The sequence below is a fragment of the Oncorhynchus keta genome, chromosome 26 (assembly GCF_023373465.1).
Source record: "Oncorhynchus keta strain PuntledgeMale-10-30-2019 chromosome 26, Oket_V2, whole genome shotgun sequence".
In the NCBI taxonomy this organism is placed as follows: domain Eukaryota; kingdom Metazoa; phylum Chordata; class Actinopteri; order Salmoniformes; family Salmonidae; genus Oncorhynchus; species Oncorhynchus keta.
Genome location: NC_068446.1, coordinates 45,152,727 through 45,170,262, shown reverse-complemented (window position 1 = coordinate 45,170,262; position 17,536 = coordinate 45,152,727). Strand labels below are relative to the sequence as shown.

Sequence of the window (17,536 nt, the reverse complement as noted above, 5' to 3'; positions counted from 1 at the left end):
CTTTGGCTATGCCAGATTAAGTGATATGACATGCGATTCTATAACATGATTTCTCCGTAATTAATATTCCCTGATTGAGCTAAACATGTAAATGTAATTAACTAGAGAGTCGGGCAACACAAAATAATATTTATAGAGCTGTTATCTTCCGAATAAACTCTTAAAGACCTAGTAATATTTGATATCAATAGCAGTCAATATCAATTGTCATCTTAATTCCGTCTCATCTGAAAGTTGTAAATTCTTGGTTATCTACACGAACCCTGGCTAACAATTAGAATCAGCAAATACAAAACTGGGTTTAATTATTTATTTACTAAATACCTAACTAATCACACATACACACAATGAATCATACCTTGATTACAAATTAGGTCATAAAGGAAAACGTCCCTAGTGGGCGGAACAGATATGACAGCTGGTTACACAAAGAACGGGGGGCTGGGTTTGAGTGAAAGAGCGGGAAGACTGAGGAACACAGGGAGAAGCTGTGCCATCGGAAATACAGCATCTGATCCATTCCAATACAGCATCTGATCCAAATGCAATAAATATTTACTCTCAGCTGCGCTTCGGTAGGTTGGTGGTAGATGGAAGACCGTGTTGTCCAACCGAGTCCTGTGTCCTTTGAAGAATGTCTCTGCTGGTAAATTAAATACGTTGTAGTAACGTTGTTGTGTGGTAGAGAGGATACTCTGTCTGTTCCTTCTTAACCTGCGTTTGCTGATACTGTTGCTAACTCAACGGCTAGGAGGTATCCCTTCTGTAGTGAAGCTCACGCTGATGTTGGCTTCGTTCTGTAGTTATTATCTGAACCATTCTGACATAGGACCGTCGTCGTCACATCTTTGGGACAGGAGGTTATATAGTCGTCAAGGGCTTATATAGGAAGAGAGAGGAGGGTGTGTTTGAAAAGTGTTATAGCCCATCCAAAGGGTGGGCCACTGATTGAGCAGCCCTATTCTTATGAAAACACAAATCTCACATTTTAGAAGCTAAAATAACATTTCATCCCATCACAAATAATTTAATATTTAAATTGAACATTAATTCCATGTGAATCCGATAACTCTGATGTGTAGACTTTCCACTGTAGAGTTTGTCATCATTGATGAGAATGTCTCAGATGACAACCGAACTGACATCATATTCATTAAGTACCACCGCATATGTTCAATTGTTCGGATTACCAGAATATAGTTCATTTCCCCCAACTTCTGATGTTCCCAGAATCTCTGTTAACCAAGGGTTTTGCAAATGTAACATCAGTAGGGTAGAGAGAGGAAAAAGTGGGGAAGAGGTATTTAAGACTGTCATAAACCGACCCCCTTGTGGGAAGGAAGGAGTGAATGGATCCTGTGAGATCCAGTCGTGTTTCTTCCTGCTCTGTAAGGACCTGTGTCTCTGGGTGCTTCATGTGATGGTCTACAGTCTGGGTCTGGAGGCTGTAAGGACCTGTGTCTCTGAGTGCTTCATGTGATGGTCTACAGTCTGGGTCTGGAGGCTGTAAGGACCTGTGTCTCTGAGTGCTTCATGTGATGGTCTACAGTCTGGGTCTGGAGGCTGTAAGGACCTGTGTCTCTGGGTGCTTCATGTGATGGTCTACAGTCTGGGTCTGGAGGCTGTAAGGACCTGTGTCTCTGGGTTCTTCATGTGATGGTCTACAGTCTGGGTCTGGAGGCTGTAAGGACCCGTGTCTCTGAGTGCTTCATGTGATGGTCTACAGTCTGGATCTGGAGGCTGAGGTCTTCCTGGGTGCACACAGACACATAGGGAGTGAGTACAGCTCTCTCTCTCCCTCTCTCTCCCTCTGTGTGGGAAGTGTTGGATGAGAGCGAGAGGGAAAAGGATACAAGGTAGTGGTCGGAGACTTGGAGGGGAGTTGCAATGGGGTTAGTGGAAGAACAGCATCTAGTAAAGATGAGGTTGACCGTATTGCCTGCCTTGTGAGTAGGGGGGGAAGGTGAGAGGGTGAGGTCAAAAGAGGAGAGGAGTGGAAAGAAGGAGGCAGAGAGGTATGAGTCAAAGGTGGACGTGGGGAGGTTAAAGTCGCCCAGAACTGTGAGAGGTGAGCCGTCCTCAGGAAAGGAGCTTATCAAGGCATCAAGCTCATTGATGAACTCTCCGAGGGAACCTGGAGGGCGATAAATGATAAGGATGTTAAGCTTGAAAGGGCTGGTAACTGTGACAGCATGGAATTCAAAGGAGGCGATAGACAGATGGGTAAGGGAGAAAGAGAGAATGACCACTTGGGAGAGATGAGGATCCCGGTGCCACCACCCCGCTGACCAGAAGCTCTCGGGGTGTGCGAGAACACGTGGGCGGACGAGGAGAGAGCAGTAGGAGTAGCAGTGTTATCTGTGGTGATCCATGTTTCCGTCAGTGCCAAGAAGTCGAGGGACTGGAGGGAGGCATAGGCTGAGATGAACTCTGCCTTGTTGGCCGCAGATCGGCAGTTCCAGAGGCTACCGGAGACCTGGAACTCCACGTGGGTCGTGCGCGCTGGGACCACCAGATTATGGTGGCCGCGGCCACGCGGTGTGGAGCGTTTGTATGGTCTGTGCAGAGAGGAGAGAACAGGGATAGACAGACACATAGTTGACAGGCTACAGAAGAGGCTACGCTAATGCAAGGAGATTGGAATGACAAGTGGACTACACGTCTCGAATGTTCAGAAAGTTAAGCTTACGTAGCAAGAATCTTATTGACTAAAATGATTAAAATGATACAGTACTGCTGAAGTAGGCTAGCTGGCAGTGGCTGCGTTGTTGACACTACACTAATCAAGTCGTTCCGTTGAGTGTAATAGTTTCTACAGTGCAGCTATTCGGGGGCTAGCTAGCAGTGTTGATTACATTACGTTGCGTTAAAAGAACGACAATAGCTGGCTAGCTAACCTAGAAAATCGCTCTAGACTACACAATTATCTTTGATACAAGGACGGCTATGTAGCTAGCTATGTAGCTAGCTACGATCAAGCAAATCAAACCGTTGTGCTGTAATGAAATTAAATGAAAATGTGATACTACCTGTGGAGCGAAGTAGAATGCGACCGGGTTGTTGAGTGGGAAGTTAATTCGGTAGATGTTGGCTAGCTGTTAGCTAGCTAGCAGTGTCTCCTACGTTAAGGACGACAAATAGCTGGCTAGCTAACCTCGGTAAATTAAGATTATCACTCTAAGACTACACACTCTAAACTACACAATTATCTTGGATACGAAGACAGCAAAGACAACTATGTAGCTAGCTAACACTACACTAATCAAGTCGTTCAGTTGAGTGTAATAGTTTCTACGGTGCTGCTATACGGTGGACGTAGCTATGTGGCTAGCTGCTGGGCAGTAGACTACGTTAGGACGACGAAATACGATAATTACGCAATTATCTTTGATACAAAGACGGCTATGTAGCTAGCTAAGAAGAAATTGCTAAGATTAGACAAATCAAACCGTTGTACTATAATGAAATGTAATGAAAAGTAATGAAAAGTAATACTACCTGCGGACCGAAGTGCGGATGCGACCGCTCGCTCTCCCCTGTTCTCCCCTGTTATGTCCCTGAATATCTCCCCTCTGGTAGGCAACAGGAAGGGTTCCCTTTTTACATGCTTGTTTATCTCTGTTGGATCCATACACAGTCTGAGAGAGTCGTCTTCTTCTCCACCATTACTAGTGAGTGGACCCATTCAGTAGGCTCTGATACTTTTGTCTAGGATATCTAAGGCCCCGAGCCTCAGTATCTCTGCTTTTAACTGGTCTCTTAGTGATAATGAGACCTTTCTAGGTTCATGGATCACTGGTCTACAGTATCTCTGCTTTTAACTAGTCTCTTAGTAATAATGAGACCTTTCTAGGTTCATGGATCACTGGTCTATCTGGCTGTTCTAACTCCATGTTGTACCTGAATAGTATACAGTATATAGTGCTGTACCTGAATAGTATACAGTATATAGTGTTGTTCCTGAATAGTATACAGTATATAGTGCTGTACCTGAACCTTAATAGTATATAGTACCTGAACCTGAATAGTATACAGTATATAGTGATGTATCTGAATAGTATACAGTATATAGTGATATACCTGAATAGTATACAGTATATAGTGATGTAGTATCAGACTGTCCCTCACCATTTCCTCCACTGTCCTCTCCTGCTGGTCAGTATATCATTCCTGTCCCTCACCATTTCCTCCACTGTCCTCTCCTGCTGGTCAGTATATCATTCCTGTCCCTCACCATTTCCTCCACTGTCCACTCCTGCTGGTCAGTATATTATTAGTTTAGGATTCAGACCTGCAGTCATCTTGATTTCAGACCACTTTGGAGAAGTGTTCCACAGGCAGTAAATCTAATGTAGAATAAATGGAACCTGGATCCATTTCATTCTATTAACATGGTTTATGTGTTATAGCAGTAATGGGGTTAAACTGATATTAAAATGACAACTCCATAGGTGGTACCAGGTCAGGGGAGTTCATCTCTGCTCCCAGCATCCCTGGGACAGTACTGATCAACATAGCTGACCTGATGCAGAGGTGGACCAGTGATGTTTTCCTCTCAGTGGGGAGACTTGCCCTTCCATTTGACACACCTTTACCTGATGAGATCATACAAGACGTTACAGGCTGATTGCATGTGGAAACAGACTTGCGTTAAAATAATGTTGAATACTTAATAAGCATTGTTTGATTTTATTTGTTAGAGAACACTTTAGCAAAACATTTAGCAACATAATTATTTTAGTTCAGTTAGTTCCTTCGTGTTTCAGTTCATATTCTTCAGTTTGGTGCTTTGTGGATATGATTCATGTCTCCGTGGAAACATCAATGAAAATGCACTTTGATTTTTACTCCTCACTTTTTCTGCCCCCTGCTGGAGACTGGAGCACACTGCAGTCCCTTTCAGGTCCATAGGGTTTTACTGCCCCCTGCAGGAGACTGGAGCACACTGCAGTCCCTTTCATGTCCATAGGATTTTACTGCCCCCTGCTGGAGACTGGAGCACACTGCATTCCCTTTCAGGTCCATATGGTTTTACTGCCCCCTGCTGGAGACTGGAGCACACTGCAGTCTCTTTCAGGTCCAGATACTGTATGTAGAACCATAGTAAAGCCCAGTATGGACTATCAATACAAATACTGTATGTAGAACCATAGTAAAGACCAGTATGGACTATCAATACAAAGTGACCATTTAGAATGAGGCCCAGTTCAATGAGAGGAAGTCTTAACAGAACTGGGGGATGACAGACAGGAAGTGGGGGGGGGTGGAGATCTAATATATTTTTGTGCCAAACACTAAAGCATGATATTGTAATAAATCTATGCCCTATTCCCTACGTAGAACACTACTTTAGACCTGGTCAGAAGCACCGTAGTGCACTACGTAGGGAATAGGGAACCATTTGGAACAGAGACAGTAATTCCCTGAACATCTTCCTCTTCCTCATCTGGTTTCTAGAACAGCCCTTCACTCCTCTCCTCCCTTTTCATTCTATTCTATCAGCCACACCACTAGCTCACCTCCACACAATACATTTACAAGTTAAAGACACACCTTGGAATAAATAACAAAGGAAAACTATTACTAGATGAAGTTGAGTGTTTATTATTTCCCATCACCATAAATCATATTTAATCACTGAACAGTAGCAGACCTAACTTCATCTGTTCCTGACTCTGGATAGTGGATTAAAAAGACCATCAATCTCCAATGATATTAAAGTACTATTCTGAACATTACTGATATACTGAGTGGCAAGTCAAGATATCTGCTGGTTTTATTGTTTGGTCAACAGCACCACCTGCTGGACAGGTTTAATGTTGCTGGACTGAGCAGTATGGGAGGATGAAAGATGACACATTTAGGGCCGGTTTCCTGGACATCTACATTGAACATACTGTTTAGTCCAGGACTAGGATTAATCTGTGTCTGGGAAACCAGACCATATAGTTGAGTAGAAAGTAAGTGATACCAGCTTGTAGTGGGCTGACTAGTCCTGAATTGTCCTTTAGTTCCTGGACCATTTTCCATGCAGCTCCAGGTGACAGAGAACACATCAATTAGGACCGAGCCAACAAGCTGATCAATGATACTGGGGAGAATTACATAGAGACAGAGAACCAACTGAGAAAACATATCAATGGTTCTGAATGACAACCAATATACATCAACACCAGACATCATGATTCATGGAAATGTACAAGATTAAAACATTGTATTCAATTTTAATTAATAACAAATCAGTTTACAGTTTAACCAGCTCAGCAGTACCATTATAATCATAGAGACCAAACCCAGGATAGAGGGGCTGAGTGAATGTGGTCTGGACTCTGTGAAGGAGGGTCATTGTGTCAGAGACACTGTAGAAGGACAGAGTACCTGCCTTGTGATCCAGGTACACTCCTACTCTGGAGGACTGAGGGCCTGATACTTTAGTCACAACATTATTGTTTCTGAAACAATATTCACCACTATTGTAATATAAACTCCAGGACTTGTTATTGTTTCCAAATACACCATCTGTCCCTCTCTCTGTTCTGCTGATGTCTTTATATGAGACTGCTATAACAATAACATCACCAGTCCTCTTCACCTCCCAGTAACAGCGTCCAGACAGACCCTCTCTACACAGAACCTGCCTGTAGTTGGTGAATCTGTCTGGATGGTCAGGATATGGTTGGACTTGGCGTGTGTAGGTCACCTTTCTGTTCCCTTCAGACAGAGAGAGGTGTGTGTGTGCTGTGTTTGGGTCCAGTGTGAGCTGACAGGAATCTGGGAGAAGAGCAGAGACCAATGAGGGGAGTCAGAACAATAAGTTAAGTCAGATACTGTATCTACCCTGTCTTTGATTAGAGCACAGCAGAGATCAAATCAGAGAAATATGAGGAGTCAGATAGATACCCAGTCTTTGATTAGATCTACTATTACTATATATTTCTAGAGGGGTTGTTAGGAGTGTCAGTAAAAAGAGACTGTTAGTTACTTCACAATAAAGAGACTCACATTGTAACAACTGTTCTCTGGTCTTGGGCTCTGGAGGCAGTACAACACCCACTATATTCACTACAGACACACAAACACATTGACAGAGAGAGGGAATGTTATCATCAGACCATATTCCACATGTATATGACTAGGAACTTTCAATGGTCTAAAGTTGATGTTCTTATTGTTTTCAACACACCTGTAGTGGAGATCTTGGTCCATTCTCCTTTAAGGAAGTCTTCTAGTTTCTCTCTCAGTTCAGACACAGTCTTACTCACATCTCCAAAGTACTGAAGAGGACGGACAACGATGCTGGGTAAGTCTGAAGATACACTGATACTGGAGAGAGACTGATAACTCTGAAGAGAGAGAGAGAGAGAGAGAGAGAGAGAGACTGATAACTCTGGAGAGAGACAGAGAGAGAGAGAGAGAGACAGAGAGAGACAGAGACAGAGACAGAGAGAGAGAGAGAGAGAGAGACTGATAACTCTGGAGAGAGAGAGAGAGACTGATAACTCTGGAAAGAGAGAGAGAGACTGATAACTGGAGAGAGAGAGAGAGACTGATACCTCTGGAGAGAGAGAGGAGGGACAGAGAGAGAGAGAGGAGGGACAGAGAGAGAGAGAGAGGGACAGAGAGAGAGAGAGGGACAGAGAGAGAGAGAGAGAGAGAGAGAGAGAGGGGACGGACAGAGAGAGAGAGGGGACAGACAGACAGAGAGAAGGTGGGGCGGACAGAGAGAGGGACGGACAGAGAGAGAGGGGCGGATAGAGAGAGAGGGGGCGGATAGAGAGAGACGGACGGACAGAGAGAGAGAGGGACGGACAAAGAGAGGGACGGACAGAGAGAGAGACGGACAGAGAGAGAGACGGACGGACAGAGAGACGGACAGAGAGAGAGACGGACGGACAGAGAGAGATGGACGGACAGAGAGAGAGAGAGAGAGGGAATGACGGACAGACAGAGAGACAAGGAAAGAGGGACAGAGAGACAGACAGGGCAACATAATGATTGAGATGAATAGTTTCACATGAAGTTAATTTCATATCACATGTAACAAGACAGTTTAGTTACCTGGAGGAAATGGATGTGATCCTCTGTGTGTGAGAGCTGCTCCAGCTCAGTGCTTCTCTTCCTCAGCTCAGCTATCTCCTGCTTCAGTTGCTCCAGGAGTCCTTCAGCTTGACTCACTTGAGCCTTCTCTTGGGCTCTGATCAGCTCCTTCACCTCAGAGCTCCTTCTCTCAATGGAGCGGATCAGCTCAGTAAAGATCTGATCACTGTCCTCCACTGCTGACTGTGCAGAGCACTGGAGAGAGAGAGAGAGAGAGAGAGAGAGAGAGAGAGAGAGAGAGAGAGAGAGAGAGAGAGAGAGAGAGAGAGAGACAGAGATACACAGAGACACAGAGAGAGACAGAGAGACAGAGAGAGAGAGAGAGAGAGAGAAGACAGAGAGAGACAGTAGGTTCAGTGGTCTCTCTACACCTCATTGAGTCAGACCTCTGCCACCCTGCTCTCCAGGTCCACCAGACAGGTACAGAACACCTCTTGGTCCTGCTCTACTCTCCTCCCTCCTGGACAGACAGGTACAGAACACCTCTTGGTCCTGCTCTACTCTCCTCCCTCCTGGACAGACAGGTACAGAACACCTCTTGGTCCTGCTCTACTCTCCTCCCTCCTGGACAGACAGGTACAGAACACCTCTTGGTCCTGCTCTACTCTCCTCCCTCCTGGACAGACAGGTACAGAACACCTCTCTGGTCCACTCTCCTCTCCTCCCTCCTGGACAGACAGGTACAGAACACCTCTTGGTCCTGCTCTACTCTCCTCCCTCCTGGACAGACAGGTACAGAACACGTCTTGGTCCTGCTCTACTCTCCTCCCTCCTGGACAGACAGGTACAGAACACCTTGGCCCTGCTCTACTCTCCTCCCTCCTGGACAGACAGGTACAGAACACCTCTTGGTCCTGCTCTACTCTCCTCCCTCCTGGACAGACCACTTGCATATCTTTGATTGATAGTTTCCTGGTATCTTTGCCACAAAACTGTCTCTGCTTGTTTGTGTCATCTCATGTTTGACAAAGATAAACAAAGATTTTTTCCAATTTCCAAATAATCAAACGTCTGTTACACTGCTACAAGGAGGACTGACAGTCACGAGCGGTGCAGCAGCCTCTGCAGCAGCAGCCTCCCCCGGGTCCTAGTGCCCGCCCGGTAAGACGGTTAAGATGCGATGGAACGGTTGACGGAGAGAAAATAAATCACAGAGAAAATATATTGACTGATATATTGAATTGTTTAGGGAAGCTTTAGCTTTGGCTTTAATAAATTCAGAAAATACTTGAAAACCAAAAGAGAAAAGAATAGTAGCTCTCCTCAGGAACAACAAAACCCTCACAGACCAACTTCTTCTTCTATGATATAATGGAGGTCCTCAAACCAACGTTAAAGGTGCATGGCGCCACCTACTGTGCTGGAGTGTGTTCAATCACGGTTTACACCTCTAAATCCTCCTACCTAACTCAGTACTTCTGAGAAAATAAAAGAGAGACCTACTAACTTCTAATAGACCCTCCCCCATCCCCCAAATCCCTTTCAAGTGTAATGTTTACTGTTCATTTCTGATTGTATATTTCACTTTTGTTTATTGTCTATTTGACTTGCTTTGGCAATGTAAACATATATTTCCATGCCAATAAAGCCCTATGAATTTAATTCAATTGAGAGAGAGACAGTTCCATTTTAATGTATAGGGGACATGAGTCAGTCATGGTTACTCATGGTTATGTGATGAGGCAGCCCAGTTGGTTACATGAACCAGTCTATTCTCTGAAAGGGGTCCAGACAGCCTGTTCCCAACAGTGGGGTCAGTGGGATTGGATAGGGGCCCCTCTCTCTCTCTCTCTGATTGGAGGAGAGAAGTGAAATGGTGTGTCTCCTCTGGTCAACAATACTCACCTTGAAAGACTTCACAGTCTGTTGGAGCTCCTTCAGCCTCTTTTCTCTCTCCTGGAATCTCTGCTGGACCTTCTGCTGACTCATCCCCAGCTGCCTCTGTGGAGAATCACTCTTCAATGAGCTATCAAGCTTTATTAGTCCAGTAGATCAATAGTATGGTAATTTGACATAGGACCCATAGAGAGGAAGGTCTACAATCCTGAGGAAGTCCCTTTACAATATTATATTATGTTGCTATGTGAATGATTATAGTTTTTATGGTAGGCCTACGTGTATCAAGGGGTTGAGACTGAACTTTGGACTCATAAAAGGCCATTCAGAATGATAATAGTGTTTGACGTTAGAAAATGGTGATACATTTGTAACAAACTCAATATACTCAAGGTTTGTGTTCATATGTGTGGATCCATTTCATTTGAATGATCTCATTTTCAAACAGATTGAGTTCCTACTGTATCTTTAATTCTTTGTTTATCAGACAGTCACCAACAAGTTGTTCTGGTCTTACCTGTTTCTCAGTCCTCTCTGCTGCAGCTGACACTGTATCATGGCCTTTATGTTCATCCATTGTACACAGCAGACAGATACACTGCTGATCGGTACGACAGTAAACCTCCAGCAGTTTGTCATGATGAGAGCAGATCTTCTCCTGTAGTTGTGCGGTGGCTTTGACCAGCTTGTGCTTCTTCAAAGCAGGAGATTCATAGTGAGGTTGGAGGTGAGTCTCACAGTAAGAGGCCAGACACACCAGACAGGACATGAGGGCTTTCTGCTTTCTGGTCCCAGTGCAGACATCACACACCACATCTCCAGGTCCAGCATAGCACAGAGCAGGAGGGGGAGCAGCCTGGAGTCCTGTCTTCTTCAGTTTCTCCACCATCTCAGCCAACATGTTATTTTTCCTCAGATTAGGCCTTGGAGTGAAGGTCTCTCTGCACTGAGGACAGCTATAGACCCCTTTCAGAACATCCTGATCCCAGCAGCCCTCAATACAGATTCTACAGTAATTGTGTCCACATGCAGTAGTGACCGGCTCCTTCAGTAGATCCAGACAGACAGAACAACAGAACTGGTCCTGGTCCAGCAGAACTCCCTGTTGAGCCATTTGGACGGTTGTTCACTCTCACACAGACAGACGACACAGAGACTCAGATCAGTTTTGTTTCCTCAGAAAATATTTTGTGCGAGGGGGAGGGACTTCCTAGTTCTGCCAGAGGGGAGGGGTTAGAGGGAGGGAGGAGTTGGAGGGAGAGAACGAGAGAAGGAGGAGTGCAGAGAGGTAGAAGTCTACTGAATACTGTATGTATTGACTGATCATTGAGAATGAGGTAATATTTTACATTACAGTGTGGTCATTACTGACAGGTCTAGGGTCAGGGTTAGAGGTACTATATTCAGCAGTAACCCTAGACATATCTAGGACTAAAAAGAGAAGACGTTTTAAAGTCAGAGTTCTTTGTGTCTCTTCTTAGTCATACAGATCCCCCACATCTTATAGGTGGACGGGGTTATGGACATATACAATACATTATTTCTGAAACCAGATGAAATTAAACTGTCTTTCAGCAAGAAATGCTTCTCTAATAATCCTAACCGTGGCTGGGTGTCTTCAGAGACTGAGAGGTACAGAGACACACTGTCAAGGTGACAGGTATCCTAGTGGTTTAGAGACTGAGAGGTATAGAGACACACTGTCAAGGTGACAGGTATCCTAGTGGTTTAGAGACTGAGAGGTATAGAGACACACTGTCAAGGTGACAGGTATCCTAGTGGTTTAGAGACTGAGAGGTATAGAGACACGCTGTCAAGGTGACAGGTATCCTAGTGGTTTAGAGACTGAGAGGTACAGAGACACACTGTCAAGGTGACAGGTATCCTAGTGGTTTAGAGACTGAGAGGTATAGAGACACACTGTCAAGGTGACAGGTATCTTAGTGGTTTAGAGACTGAGAGGTAGAGAGACACACTGTCAAGGTGACAGGTATCCTAGTGGTTTAGAGACTGAGAGGTAGAGAGACACACTGTCAAGGTGACAGGTATCCTAGTGGTTTAGAGACTGAGAGGTATAGAGACACACTGTCAAGGTGACAGGTATCCTAGTGGTTTAGAGACTGAGAGGTACAGAGACACACTGTCAAGGTGACAGGTATCCTAGTGGTTTAGAGACTGAGAGGTATAGAGACACACTGTCAAGGTGACAGGTATCCTAGTGGTTTAGAGACTGAGAGGTATAGAGACACACTGTCAAGGTGACAGGTATCTAGTGGTTTAGAGACTGAGAGGTATAGAGACACACTGTCAAGGTGACAGGTATCTTAGTGGTTTAGAGACTGAGAGGTATCCTAGAGACACACTGTCAAGGTGACAGGTATCCTAGTGGTTTAGAGACTGAGAGGTACAGAGACACACTGTCAAGGTGACAGGTATCCTAGTGGTTTAGAGACTGAGAGGTACAAAGACACACTGTCAAGGTGACAGGTATCCTAGTGGTTTAGAGACTGAGAGGTACAGAGACACACTGTCAAGGTGACAGGTATCCTAGTGGTTTAGAGACAGAGGTATAGAGACACACTGTCAAGGTGACAGGTATCCTAGTGGTTTAGAGACTGAGAGGTAGAGAGACACACTGTCAAGGTGACAGGTATCCTAGTGGTTTAGAGACTGAGAGGTACAGAGACACACTGTCAAAGTGACAGGTATCCTAGTGGTTTAGAGACTGTCTGTCTATGTTCCCTTGTGGTTTAGGGACAGTAACTGAAAGGTCGCTGGTTTGAATCCCTGAGCTGACTAGGTGAAACCTCTTTAAATCCCAAGAGACCAGGAGACCTAAAGGAAGCATTCAACACTGCATCCCTTCATCCAGTCATAGTAAACTGTCTGTCTGTCTGTCTGTCTGTCTGTCTGTCTGTCTGTCTGTCTGTCTGTCTGTCTGTCTGTCTGTCTGTCGACAGCCAACTTCTCTGCTGTGGTTGTTGTTGCTGCTATCAGTGTTAAGGTCAAGGTACAAAGTGATTGACCTCCCTCTGAGCCATATACAGAGTTCAACCCCTCTAAACATGTCATCTTTTATATCCTTTATTGTATATTGCTCTGATGTCACTGTCCTTAAACAACTTGTCGTGTCTTAGGCTGCCGGATTAAGTGATATGACATGCTATTCTATAACATGATTTCTCCGTAATTAATATTACTTGATTGAACTAATCATGTAAATGTAATTAACTAGAGAGTCGGGCACCACAAAATAATATTTATAGAGCAGTTATCTTCCGAATAAACTCTAGTAATAAAGACCTAGTAATATTTGACATCAATAGCAGTCAATATCAATCTTCATCTTAATTCAGTCTCATCTGAAAGTTGTAAATTCTTGGTTATCTGCACGAACCCTGGCTAACAATTTGAATCAGCAATACAAAATTGGGTTTATTTATTTATTTACTAAATACCTAACTTATCACACATATACACACAATGAATCATCATCTTGATTACATATTAGGTCATAAAGGAAAGCGTCCCTAGTGGGCGGAACAGATATGACAGCTGGTTACACAAAGAGAGGGGGGCTGGGTTTGAGTGAAAGAGCGGGAAGACTGAGGGACAAAGGGAGAAGCTGTGCTATCGTAAATACAGAATCTGATCCATTCTAAATTCCCGCCCATTTGGAAAAGGGAAATGCAATAAATATTTACTCTGAGCTGCGCTTCGGTAGGTTGGTGGTAGATGGAAGACCGTGTTGCCCAACCGAGTCCTGTGTCCTTTGAAGAATGTCTCTGCTGGTAAATGAAATACGTTGTAGTAATGTCGTTGTGTGGTAGACGGGATACTCTCTGTTCCTTCCTAACCTGCGTTTGCTGCTACTGTTGCTAACTCAACGGCTAGGAGGTATCACTTCTGTAGTGAATAAGAGTTCAAAGTTCATACCATTTGCAACCAAAGCTCACGCTGATGTTGGCTTCGTTCTGTAGTTATTATCTGAACCATTCTGACATAGGACCGTCGTCCTCACATCTTTGGAACAGGAGGTTATATAGTCGTCAAGGGCTTATATAGGAAGGGAGAGGAGGGTGTGTTTGAAAAGTTGTATAGCCCATCCACAGGATGGTTCACTGATTGAGCAGCCCTATTCTTATGAAAACCCAAATATCACATTTTAGAAGCTAAAATAACATTTCATCCCATCACAAATAATTTAATATTTAAATTGAACATTAATTCCATGTGAATCCGATAACTCTGATGTGTAGACTTTCCACTGTAGAGTTTGTCATCATTGATGAGAATGTCTCAGATGACAACCGAACTGACATCATATTCATTAAGTACCACCGCATATGTTCAATTGTTCGGATTACCAGAATATAGTTCATTTCCCTCCACCTTCTGATGTTCCCAGAATCTCTATGTTAACCAAGGGTTTTGCAAATGTAACATCAGTAGAGTAGAGAGAGGAAAAAGGGGGGAAGAGGTATTTATGACTGTGATAAACCCCATAAGGGGGATATGGGAAGGAGTGAATGGATCCTGTGAGATCCAGTCGTGTTTCTTCCTGCTCTGTAAGGACCTGTGTCTCTGGATGCTTCATGTGATGGTCTACAGTCTGGGTCTGGAGGCTGTAAGGACCTGTGTCTCTGAGTGCTTCATGTGATGGTCTACAGTCTGGGTCTGGAGGCTGTAAGGACCTGTGTCTCTGAATGCTTCATGTGATGGTCTACAGTCTGGGTCTGGAGGCTGTAAGGACCTGTGTCTCTGGGTGCTTCATGTGACGGTCTACAGTCTGGGTCTGGAGGCTGAGGTCTTCCTGGGTGCACACAGACACATAGGGAGTGAGTACAGCTCTCTCTCTCTCTCTCTCTCTCTCTCAGGGGTTCTCTATAGAGAGAGATAGGATACGGCATGTGTCAAAATGATTGATTGCTGACCTTATGTCATGATGACGTGTACATGTCTGAATATGGGCCTCCGCCCGCCCCCCCCTGTTCCTGTGTTCACGTGTTAGAGGGTGTGTGTTATTTTGTAGCTTTATGTTATGCTTTGAAGTAGGCCTGTTGTTTGATGTCTAGGGGGGCTGGTTGAACTGGGGAGGGTGTTGTTTGAGTGTTTGAACTTTTGGGCCCGTACACCCAGTTTTTATCTCCCTTATGGTTGTTATCTATGAAGCAGGAATGTCCAGGCTTATGTATCTGGGGCCTAGGCTTTATAGATGTCCCAGAACAAGCCATTTTTTAAGACCTGAATATTAAACATCTAAAATATGTCTACAAGGGGAATTCTCGGAGTGCTCTGTAGCTCATGTCATGAACCCAACGCCAAAAGCTTGGAGGATATTTTGTTTGAGGCTCCTGAATGTTTTAACGGATTTTTGTGTACAAGCGAGGGACATATTTCGTACATATTCAAACCGGAGGGATCTACGGTTAAGATATTCACAGACAGCGTGTCCCAACCCTTTTATAGTGCAGAACCCGAGAGTTTTTCTCCAGCGCTAAGGATGCGAGAATGGCTTAAAATAAGGCTAGCTTTGTGTCAAATGGAACGCGTCCTGAGTGCTTCAAGGCTGCCCAGATATGCGTTGGAAGAACAAGTCTGGGGACGAAAGGATCTAATGGCTCTGAGAGTCACTTCCATGGGGTATACCCCGGACTACCCCTACGTCATGATGACGCGCGCATGTTTAAATATGTGCCCCCGCCCCGGCCCCCCTGTTCGTGTGGTCATGTGTTTGTTATTTTATATCTATATGTCATGCTTCCCACCCCCAGCTTTATCTGCCTTATGGTTGTTATCTATGAAGCAGGAATGTCCAGGGTTATGGATCTGGGGCCTAGGCATTATAAATGTCCAGAACAAGCCATTTTTAAGACCTGAATATATGTGTGTGTGTGTGTGTGTGTGTGTGTGTTAGAAACAAGGAATGTGTGTGGGTGTGTGTGTTAGAAACAAGGTCCCTTGGCATTGTGTCCATTTCAGGCACTCTGAACGACATCGGAGGAACCGATGAAACAGACAGTATTAGGTATTTTTGTATGAAAGGTCTACGAACGTTGGAACATCTACAACTATTGAAGATGCAAAAAGGGTTTTCAGAAATACATTTGGTTTGCAGATATGTATTATTATAAAAATAATATAACATTATTATCATAATGTAAAATTATTATTGTTGTTGAAAGCTTGAAATGTACACACATTGAGAAGTGATTTTGCAGCAACAGTTTTAAAGTGGGTAATCGTATCATATATATATATATATATATATATATATATATATATATATATATATATATATATATATATATCCTTGCATGTTTGAATTAGAGCTCCTTTAAAGTGTTTTACATTATGATAATAATGTTATATTATTATTATTTTTTTCATAACTGACACCCATGCCGCTCATGGAGATTGTTGTAGTGGTATAGTTGTAAATGTAAATGTATAGTTCAGTGTTGAGCGTCATAGCTGAAGATTGTTGTAGTGGTATAGTTCAGTGTTGAGCGTCATAGCTGAAGTAGCATTAGTGTTGTAGTGGTATAGTTCAGTGTTGAGCGTCATAGCTGAAGTAGCATTAGTGTTGTAGTGGTATAGTTCAGTGTTGAGCGTCATAGCTGAAGTAGCATTAGTGTTGTAGTGGTATAGTTCAGTGTTGAGCGTCATAGCTGAAGTAGCATTATTGTTGTAGTGGTATAGTTCAGTGTTGAGCTTCATAGCTGAAGTAGCATTAGTGTTGTAGTGGTATATATAGTTCAGTGTTGAGCGTCATAGCTGAAGTAGCATTAGTGTTGTAGTGGTATATATAGTTCAGTGTTGAGCGTCATAGCTGAAGTAGCATTAGTGTTGTAGTGGTATATAGTTCAGTGTTGAGCGTCATAGCTGAAGTAGCATTAGTGTTGTAGTGGTATATATAGTTCAGTGTTGAGCGTCATAGCTGAAGTAGCATTAGTGTTGTAGTGGTATATATAGTTCAGTGTTGAGCGTCATAGCTGAAGTAGCATTAGTGTTGTAGTGGTATATATAGTTCAGTGTTGAGCGTCATAGCTGAAGTAGCATTAGTGTTGTAGTGGTATAGTTCAGTGTTGAGCGTCATAGCTGAAGTAGCATTAGTGTTGTAGTGGTATATATAGTTCAGTGTTGAGCGTCATAGCTGAAGTAGCATTAGTGTTGTAGTGGTATATATAGTTCAGTGTTGAGCGTCATAGCTGAAGTAGCATTAGTGTTGTAGTGGTATATATAGTTCAGTGTTGAGCGTCATAGCTGAAGTAGCATTAGTGTTGTAGTGGTATATATAGTTCAGTGTTGAGCGTCATAGCTGAAGTAGCATTAGTGTTGTAGTGGTATATATAGTTCAGTGTTGAGCGTCATAGCTGAAGTAGCATTAGTGTTGTAGTGGTATATATAGTTCAGTGTTGAGCGTCATAGCTGAAGTAGCATTAGTGTTGTAGTGGTATATATAGTTCAGTGTTGAGTTCATGCTGAAGTAGCATTAGTGTTGTAGTGGTAGCGTCATAGTTCAGTGTTGAGCGTCATAGCTGAAGTAGCATTAGTGTAGTGGTATAGTTCAGTGTTGAGCGTCATAGCTGAAGTAGCATTA

At 43.7% G+C, this 17,536-nt stretch overlaps 1 protein-coding gene and 1 long non-coding RNA gene across 2 annotated transcripts; one reads left to right on the top strand and one right to left on the bottom strand.

The window, feature by feature from the left end:
- Window positions 1-5,580: 5,580 nt before the first annotated feature.
- On the bottom strand, window positions 5,581-11,117 carry LOC127912175 (tripartite motif-containing protein 16-like). The gene is made up of 6 exons (XM_052481076.1): window positions 10,451-11,117; window positions 9,943-10,038; window positions 8,059-8,292; window positions 7,184-7,343; window positions 7,003-7,062; window positions 5,581-6,771 (listed from the first exon to the last, which is right to left on the bottom strand). Exons 1-6 carry the CDS (start codon window positions 11,045-11,047, stop codon window positions 6,245-6,247), a joined length of 1,674 nt encoding a protein of 557 aa, XP_052337036.1. The 5' UTR covers window positions 11,048-11,117; the 3' UTR covers window positions 5,581-6,244.
- A 447-nt stretch (window positions 11,118-11,564) lies between these two features.
- LOC127912180 (uncharacterized) lies at window positions 11,565-12,628 on the top strand. The gene is made up of 4 exons (XR_008081299.1): window positions 11,565-11,730; window positions 11,786-11,950; window positions 12,006-12,198; window positions 12,529-12,628. It is a non-coding gene; the product is annotated as an uncharacterized LOC127912180 (long non-coding RNA).
- The last annotated feature ends 4,908 nt before the right edge of the window (window positions 12,629-17,536 follow it).

Bases quoted from the DNA above. Each gene is read 5' to 3' on its own strand.
- LOC127912175 (XM_052481076.1), bottom strand. From the start codon at position 11,047: ATGGCTCAACAGGGAGTTCTGCTGGACCAGGACCAGTTCTGTTGTTCT. The intron at 8,293-9,942 runs GTGAGTATTGTT...CTCTCTCTCCAG, and splicing joins AGACTGTGAAGTCTTTCAAG to TGCTCTGCACAGTCAGCAGT. The intron at 7,063-7,183 runs GTGTGTTGAAAA...GTGTGTCTGTAG, and splicing joins GACCAAGATCTCCACTACAG to TGAATATAGTGGGTGTTGTA.